The 9,351-nt window shown below is 40.5% G+C and overlaps 1 protein-coding gene across 1 annotated transcript; it reads right to left on the bottom strand.

Annotated features, from left to right (window-relative positions):
* Positions 1–1,487: 1,487 nt before the first annotated feature.
* wfs1b (Wolfram syndrome 1b (wolframin)) lies at positions 1,488–8,712 on the bottom strand. The gene is made up of 9 exons (XM_037675843.1): positions 8,346–8,712; positions 6,469–6,545; positions 6,143–6,287; positions 5,890–6,063; positions 5,731–5,793; positions 5,439–5,593; positions 3,536–3,772; positions 3,290–3,408; positions 1,488–3,127 (listed from the first exon to the last, which is right to left on the bottom strand). Exons 1-9 carry the CDS (start codon positions 8,710–8,712, stop codon positions 1,594–1,596), a joined length of 2,871 nt encoding a protein of 956 aa, XP_037531771.1. The 3' UTR covers positions 1,488–1,593.
* Positions 8,713–9,351: the final 639 nt, after the last annotated feature.

Consider the following 9,351-nt stretch of genomic DNA (forward strand, 5'->3'; position numbering starts at 1 on the left):
TTTTTCTACCTGGCTTATTGAGCATGCATCAGAATATACAGGTGAACAGATTTGGCAAGAAACTGGTCAGTTATGTCTCTGTCACCCTTAATTAATGCATAATAAACATCTATTTTCAATTTCTCTATGCAGCCCTTTGATTGCTTTAATACCTTAATTTGGCCATCTGGTTAAAAAAATAAATAAATAAATAAATTTTAAAAAATCCCACCCCTGAGTTATGTAGTCTCTGGTGCCACCTAGCGGTCATATGTAGTTCATGCGTTTGGAGATCAGCTCATCTTTCGTTTAACTATAAAAAATTGGTTACAAATCCTTCAGAAGTAACTAGTAACCATTCTGGGAAGTTTATTATTTTCATTTAAATTGTTAGCATAACATGTTTGATTTGTCACAATTGTTACTTTTATTTTCCCGTTATATTTGCGCAAAATCAACACTGAAACTCATCTGATGCCATTTTTGTAAGAAAGTCAAAAGGAAAACATTTGACTCACTTAACTTGAAGAGTCAGTTTTTGTTTTCTGCATCCAGTTCAATCCTTTGCATTATTTTTTTAACCTTTCCAGCATAAACAAAATGTAACTCCCAACAGGAAAACAAGACATTCACTAATAATGTTTGCAATGAGTCATGACAGCTGGCTGGAATAATCAGAAGTGACCACCGTAAAACTAAAGCACCTAAACCTCATTAATATATTTATCAGTTCGATGCTCACGTTCATACAGGAGCAAACATCAACAGATCTGTGTTTAAGGTCGATACAAATAATGATCAATAAATACAGCAGCGAGGCACTGCTTTAATTATTTATATGTCACAGTACAGAAAACAGCAATGACATTTAAACTTACAGCACATCATCAATCCGAGACTATAATCATAGAAATATTCATTAAATCAAATCTCTGCACAGCAGAGACGGAGACAAACACCGATGGGAAACGAGAAAACCAGAGAGGGCATCACTGCTGACGTGGCTGAGATTTCAAAAGCTCTGAAACAAAACTGAAATTATTGTTTTAAGGCACTTCAGCAATAAATTAATGCGCATTTACTGTTTAGTGTTATTAAAAGCTGACGGCTAATTAAGCCTTCACAAGTAATGCGTCTCTTCAACAAGTCCAAACTAAACAACAGTTATAGTAAATGTCACTAATTAAATAGTGGAGGTCTAATACTGATCATTTTAAACATCAAATATGTCCAAATATTGCCCAAGATACACGAGGATTTGAGTGAAACAGTGTTTGTATGACAAAAAAAACAAAACGGTCTTTATTAACTTTATGGTGAGCAGCCATGCAGTTGGAGAAACAAACACAACTTTATGTTTTCCTAATGCAGTGATCGTCAGTAAAACCTCATTAGTTTGTTCCTACTCTGCGTTTTAATCACACACACGATATATTTTGGCTCAAAAGCTTTAACACGAACACGTACCTGCAGATAGAAAAGCCTGAGGATCTGTGCACTCTCCTACAGTCTGTCTCTGTAAAACTGCGATTAAGAGCAGTGTTTACAATCATTAGCGTTCTTAAAGTAGTTGTATCACGACGGGGCATCTTTTCTCGAAAATGTGCGTCCCCTCTACCCGTTCTCCTGTATCGCTGTTTCAGTCTCCACCTCCGAGTGCTCCTCCAGCCGAGCGGTCAGGAAGGGGTTGAAGAAGAAGTCGAAGCCGAACTGGAGGGCGTTTTGAGCCGTGCGCCTCCAGTCGTGCTCGATCTTGTACTGTCTGCGGCTGAGGACGCGGGCGTCGCCGCACGAAATGCAGTGGATGGCTTTCAGTTCAAACACGGGCCACTTGGAGCCTAGTCGACCCTCCAGTATGGTGCTGAACTCCACCAGGCTGCCTGCGTTCAAGTGTAAAAGCACAAACTTGAACTCGCTACTTGCCCGCAGAACGATGTCCTTAGTTGCGTCCTCGTCCTCTATGATTGTCCCGTTCCTGGTCTTCCGCTCGAGCGGCATGCCCAGCGTAACTTCAAACTTGTATCGGTCGAACCGTTTGACGTGGCACCGATGCTTGGCCAGTTTTTTAAGCTTACAGAGTGGATCTTCTTGAGGAGGAGCCCGGGCAGGATAGGGTTCGGCGGTGGTTTTAGCTTCATCACACTGTGGATAGGGTTCCCCGTACAGACAACGCATCCAGTCCCCCACGAAGACCGGCAGCAGGTTGATCACCGACTGCGGTCCATTCTCGATGTCGGTTACACGGACGTACTTAAAACGTCCGGTCCAGGTGACCCGATGCCCTTCAAGATGAGAGCAGAGGATTTGAGTTTGGGCCATGTTGGACTCCTTCCACGCCAAAGGACCGCAGATGTTGCTGTATTCAGGCCACGTCAGGGTGGAGTTATACACCTTCATGCCTTCGGACCTGTAGACGTACATCCAGCAGAAGAGCACGACCGCGCTCAGCCACACCAGGATGAGTTTCACTATGCTGCTCCGAGACAACGACCGAAGAACCACGATGGGGTTGAGGCTGAAGCGAGTCCAAAGCTTCAGCACGACCGGAACAGAGCAGACGGTCAATGTGACCGCCATCTTGGTCAGTTCTAGGGTGAGAAACCACTGCACCAACTGGATCATCAGCATCGCAGCTATGCCCAGTGAGATGATAGGAAGGGCAAATATGAAGAGGAAGTAGCCCACGCCGGTCCGAATGAGTCCTATGGCTGTGGCGTTATTGAGGAACACCAAGCAAAGTTCACACCAGGTGAAACAAACCAGGTAAGGCACCAGGCACAGGTAGGTTCCCTTAAAGCCTCTCAGCTGGGCCATGCGGAAAAAGAGATAAAAAAGATATCCATACAGGAGGCATGGCACACCCACATTTAACACCATGAGATCTCCCAGAGGCAGTGTGAGAAACGTCGTCCCAAACATCCGGAGGAACCAGAGGGACTCTGGCAGCAGCTGAGTGAGAGAGCACGCTCCAGAGAGGACCTCTGTGAGAAGGGCTTTACGGGCGAAGAGCTGAGCAGAGGCGTGGAGGCTGAGGAAGGCTGTGATGGTGAAGAAGAGGGCGATGGCCGCCAGCTCCGAGCAGGGAATCCAAGATTTATCAGCAACAGGGAAGGAGAAAACAACAAAGACTACAGAGAGCAGGAAGTACCTAAACAAAAAGCAAAGAGACGAGTTTTTGACTTGACGGGTAAAAAAAAAAAATCTGAACCAGACAAAACTGTGAAAAACAAAAAGAGAACAAGTCCGAACCAATAAAATATTAGATGTTTACTAGTTTCACATTAGACGTGAATCAAAGTGATGAACTTACAGATAAGGTTCCAAGTGCGTCCACCCAAAGTTGGTCTCCGCCTGCTCCAGATCAAGACCAGGTTCAAAGTGAGCCAGCAGGTCTGTGAGGGCCCGGAAATTTTCCCACGCCTTTGAATTCTGAGAATAAATGTAAATATATTTCAGTTTTTTGTTTTTTTTATCTGCTTGCTTACAACACAAACACATTCACAGTAAAAAAAATCTTTAGGTTTAAAACAGCTAAAAAAAACAAACTCATGTTAACCTGGAATACACGCAGAGTGCAGATGACCATGGAGAAGAAGGAGAGGTAGAAAACCAGCACAGGGATGAGGAAGATGAAAAACTCAATTGTGAGGTTGGAGATGATGAAGAAGAAGATAAGTGCGTTGACGTGATGAGTTGGGATCAGGGCGCTGAGCCACTGCATGCCAGCTCGCGACGCCCAGTCGATGAGGTGCTCCTTTATTTCCAGCAGGGCATACAGAGGAAACTTCAACATCTGGGAGGAAGAAGCACAAGCAACGAGAGGGATTCATCTTTCAGCTGATTCACAGTCCTGAGGAAGAATTTCAGACCTAAACCTGAGGAGTTTCCCTCCTCCCTGTCGCAAAGCGCTTGTTCAAAAAGAAACGTTTTTATTTTATTGTGTGAACGTTTATGACGTATTCACACTATTGTGATCATTTTTCTTCCGTACGACTTTCAGCATCTTTCTCGTGCCAGTTTTTGTTTTATTTCAACAAATCATATATCAAAGCATTCAGCTTGGTGTTGGTGCAACTTTAGCTTTTTGAAATATTTAGCCTTTTCTGCCACTTTTTTTTCCCTCATAGAAAAGGAATTGAGCTCATTTTACATCCTTCATATCTTTAGATCTGTTTACAACTTTTTACAGCTCCTTTCACATTTTGTTCTGGTTCAGCTTCTTTGTGCAAATTTAAACATTTTTTAGTGACTTTCAGCTAATTTCAGCTGTTTTTTCAGATGTTTTGCGCTCCTTTTAGATTCTTTCTGCTAATTTCAACATTTTTGCGCTTCTTCTAACTTTTTTCTGCTGATTTTAGCTTGTTATGCTACTTGCTTATTTCTGCAAGTTTCAGCTTTTTCTGCTATATCAAGTACTATTTAGCTGTTTTTTTATGCTAATTTTAGCTTTTTCGGCTAATTCCACATTTTTTGCACTCGTTTCAACTTTTCTCAGCCTAATTCAGCAAAAATGTGCTTTCTCCACTTCCTTCTGGTAACTCAAGCTTCTTTTAGTAATTTTAGCTACTTTTCAGCTGGATATTTACTTACTTACTGGATATATTACTTGAAAATTATTATGATTGAAATAATTGTTTGAAAAAAGAGGCAGATATAATAAGATGTTTTCTTCTTTCTGCTGCCTTTCATTTTAAATCTTTTGTATCTTTTTTATATTGTTATGGAATTGTTTTGTACTTTTTTAAAATGAATAAACTTTATACCATACCATATTTTGTACGTCAATTTCAGCTTTTTTCATATTATAGCCACTTTTTAGTGCTCATTTCTGCTTTTTTCAGTCTAATTGGGTAAACGTGTTCTTTCTGCTTTCTTCTGCTGATTTAAACTTGTTCTACATTTTCAGCTATTTTTTAAAGCATTTTTCATCTAATTTCAGCTGTTTTCAGATAAATTATTTTTGATAATTTCTGCTACATTCAGCCTACCAGTAATTAACTTATTACTACTAAGTTAAGCTTTTTTCAGCTTTTTCTGCAAGTTTCAACTTTTTTTGCTATTTCAGCTACTTTTTGGCTGGTTTGTATTAAATTTAGGACTGTCAACTAATATCCACTTCTTTAGATCATTTCAGCTCTTTCCACTTCCTTCTGGTAGTTTAAGCTTCTTTCTGCCTTTTCAGCTTGTTTTAGATAATTTCCTACTTTTTGTGATAATTTCTGCTGATTTAAATTTAATTTAGCAAATAACATGTTTGTTCTTCAATTTCAGCTACATTTCAGCCTGTTTTTAGCTAATTTCAGCTGCTTTTCAGCAATAAGCATTCACACTGCATTTTCCCAGGAAATGCAATTTCTCTAATTAATTTTAAAAAAGAGTTTAGCCCTCAGTATATACTTAAAAGTGAACAGTTATAGGAAAAAGCTAAATGTCCTATAGCACAGGATTTTTTTATTCACCTTCTGATGTAGAGGCAGCTCGTCAGGATGTTTTACCACCACGTGATCATCATCGTCATCATCTGCTGCAGCAGCCATGACTGGTGACGGTGCAATCCCTCGGGCGTATCGCTTTGTCATCTCCACAAAATCCTCAAGACCCACGTGGGAACTGGCTGCAAGGAGAGCAATAACTGTAACTTTGCTTTCTTTTAGTTTGACTATCAGTAATGTAAGAAATCTTTAGAATGGAGAAAAGGAGAGGAAAGGGGAGAAATGATCATCTAGTAGCTATATTTTGAGACACACATACCCTCACTGGTGACCATGGTCTCCAGAACTCGCCTTTGCTTCTTGGCAGAACTGTTGAGTGGACCTGAGGTGATGGGTGTGCCTAAAAAAAATAAAAAATATTAGAAAAACAATAACTTCAATAGAAACTTAAGAAAAAGACAGAAATAAACTTTTGTACCTGGTTCTGCGTGCACATGCTCAACATTCTCCAGCAGCTCAGAAACGGCCACGTTCCTCTTCTTCTCCGGATTCAGCTTCCAGTACATGAGCAGAGCCGCCTTCCTGACTCCCCTCTCAAAACGTGTCTCCGTGCACAACTTCTTCACCTCCTCAAAGTTCTCCAAAGTGATGCCTGAGGATAAGAAAACAAACGTGCAGCCAAATTTCTACCACTGAACCAGACTGAGGGCAGCCGTGGGAACTTTTGGTACCTTTCCTGGAAGCTAAGCATTGCTGCAGCAGTTTGACGGCATCCTTGCGGCCATGTTTGGCAGCTTGGACCAGCCACGTGACCGCTGTGCAGTTATTCAGTTCTTCATCGCTCTCCTCTGCCAGGGCTAGAAAGTAACGACCCATCTGGACACACACACACACACACATAAATAGATGATTATACTTGCAAGACAAGCATGGCTGGGACTTTGTAAACTTCCTGACCTTTAAGTTTTCAGCACCGTTTTGCATAACTTGGTGCTCTGCTGTGTTTGCACCATATGGCCACCAACAGCATTTGCAAAATGCTCATCTCTGTACTGACCTTTGTTTGTGCTTTAGCGTCACCTGACTTTGCTTTCTCCTCCAAATCTTCAAAACTGAACTCCTCTTCCGGCTCGTCTGAAACAGAAAAATGTTAATTAGTCGCTGTGCAGTTGATTTTGCAGGTTTGACGTTGTGACGTTAGTGACAGATGATTAAAAAGGGCAAATCATATAAAACATTGTGTTGCTGGAAAGTCCATGTCTTGATACTTGCCTCCATAAAAAAAAAGAATGATCATTGTGATAGAAATATATTTTTTAATCGATCTGCTTCCTGGTACATTGCGATGTGTATACATTTTCCCAGTACACGTCATAATTCCTTATTTGATTCTGTGTCGTAATCTGAATGGTATGTTATTTGATGCTTTGCTGTGACTGTAGAGAGATGGTGCTAGTGGACAGCTGCGTTGGCACGCTTATCGTAACCTTGAAAATATTTTCCTTTTCTCCCTGGACTCAGACGGGTTCAGTTGGTTCTGATAACACTGAGTTGAGATCTGGGACGGCCCTTGTTTCTATAAAACTAACAACCTTACTTCAGGAAGTTAGAAACAGATCTAAACCAAGGCAGAGCAAGCCATTGTGAGTTCTCTACTCGTAATGCATTGACTTGCTGTATTCTCACTGTTACTCCAAAGCTTTAAATGTAACGACGACTACATCTGATCAGTTGTGAATCAGTTTTTTTCTACAACAACCATGCAACTGCTCGTGTCCGAGTTTGTTTATTAGCAATCTCTTAGCTTTTATTGAAACTTTCAGAAAATATTCAACCCAATTTGGCGTCAACCCTATTCTTAGATAAATAGATAAATAATGTTACTAATTTAATTTTTATGCATGTGAATGCATTTGTTCAGAGCCCTGAGATAGTTGTGACTTGGCGCCGTATAAATAAAATGAATTGAATTCAAGATGGCCGCCACAGTTAATCAAGTTTAAAAAACACAAAATCTGCCATAACATAACTAATTTAGTAGATATTCAACTAAAATTTGGCATGCTAGTAGCTGTGAGCTAACAGATCACATAGGATTTGGGATAAAAACCACAGCAGTTTCGTTTGACCCAGTTTTTTTTAAAGGAACCAGAGCTCATACTAAAAATAAATCCACATACTGTGTAGTAAAAATTACATCACATTTGTTGTGGTGTAAACAAATGAAAAAGGAAGTAGAAACAAGATCCAAAATCCCCATAGGCTTAAAGAGGGATTGACAGTCTGTGTGTGTCTCTACAAGTCAAAGAAAATACTCATGATATCTAGTTACTCACATCATATCCCCATCAATGCTCATGCCATGCTGCACCAGCCTGATTCCAGCCTCGGAGCTCTAAAATAACTCTTTCTTTTTGCTGCTGTTCTTCCAAATGAAACACACACATCCTCAAGGATTCAACCTGCTTCAATACAAAACTCTAATTTATTTATTTTTATTTGCCATGTCCACCTTCATGTTAAAGCGAGTGTATTTTTCAGAGAACTAGAGTAGAAATAACAGACCAAGGCAGTAAGTAAACGACTGAGTTGTCAGATTTCACATTTTCCACTAATGCTCCATCTTGATATCATTGCTAAGACAATTAGAAAATAAAATGTGATGTTTCCACTGCAGCAAAGTGATATCCAGCTATCTGAAGGCTACATGATACATTTGGTTGGCTAAAAAACAAAGAGGTGAGACTGTTTTTTTTTTCCCTTTAAGTCAGCAGAATGGGAGTGGCTGCTTTACATGATGTGTTAGATGTCTGTGGTTGTTGTGGAGACACGGCCACCTGGGAGTGTTAGCTGCACTGACTGATAAAGATGTGAAAAGTGAAACAAAGCAGTAAAGTTTTTGTCTTTGGTCAAAAGTCTGAGTTTGATTTGTACCTGGTTCAGGTGAAGCAGGTGGCTTTGGTACCGCAGATCCATTGAGGGGACTTCCTGTAGAGGCAGCGTTGAGCTGAGATCGTCCCAACTGAGAGAGGCTTCTGGTGGGCTGGTGGTGGGACGATGATGTCAGTGAGTTAAGGGAGGAAGAGCGGGAATACAGACTCGGACATGTCCGAGGGGAAGCAGTGGAGGGAGACGATGAGGGAGTGGTTGGAGGGGTTGGCATCGTGAGTTTGGGCTTTTTCTGGTCCGGCGTCGATAGGGTAGCAGATGAGCCAAGGGAGGAAGTGCCCGGCCTCATTGTTGTCGGAGAGGATCGGTTGAGTTTTGATGTGGACAAGTTTCTTGTAGGTGAAGGATCCATGGCTAAAAATAGTTAAATGAAAACAAGCAGAGATAATGAGTTTTTTTTTAAATGTAAAATAAAATATTACAAAAAAATAAAATTTTTATTTTTCAAAAACACTTTGGGTGCTTTTCCCACCTATTTGCCGTCTAGTATTTGTCCATTTTCAAAGAGGTGGGTTTTTTTTTTTTTGGATCGCCATTAAACTCTGAATGTTGCGAGCATAAAAAAAGCTTCTAAGTCTTCACCCTCCTGCTGACCTTAGCTCAAAATGATCCACGAAGCTTCAGTCTTAAATCTGAAGTCTCGTGGATTATTTTGACCCTAGGATAGGTGGAAGCAGCGTTGTGTTGGAACATAACATTTAGTAAAAAAGAAAATAATTTAAGCTGAATAGTTAGTCAATTTGTCACTTGAAACCTGTCTCAAAAACACATCTTGTTTCTTTTTTTTTCTTTCTAAAAACCGAATCTATGAAAAACATCAACAATAACACACATCAACCCCCCCCCCTCCCACACACACACACACACACACACACATTAGCTCCAGTAAGTGGTTCACGAGAGCTATAAGCAGAAAACTTGGCATTAACTTGATGCTCAACTAAACAGTGGTACCTTTATCAGATCTTTGTTGTTTTTTCCCCTATTTAAA

This window comes from Nematolebias whitei, chromosome 4 (genome assembly GCF_014905685.2).
Source record: "Nematolebias whitei isolate Nwh7 chromosome 4, NemWhi1, whole genome shotgun sequence".
Taxonomy (NCBI): Eukaryota; Metazoa; Chordata; class Actinopteri; order Cyprinodontiformes; family Rivulidae; genus Nematolebias; species Nematolebias whitei.

Coding starts and splice junctions, on each gene's coding strand:
- wfs1b (XM_037675843.1), bottom strand. CDS start 8,712: ATGGATCCTTCACCTACAAGAAACTTGTCCACATCAAAACTCAACCGA. Junction 6,064..6,142: donor ATGCTTAGCTTCCAGGAAAG/GTACCAAAAGTT, acceptor TCTTATCCTCAG/GCATCACTTTGGAGAACTTT. Junction 3,128..3,289: donor ACGCACTTGGAACCTTATCT/GTAAGTTCATCA, acceptor CTTTTTGTTTAG/GTACTTCCTGCTCTCTGTAG.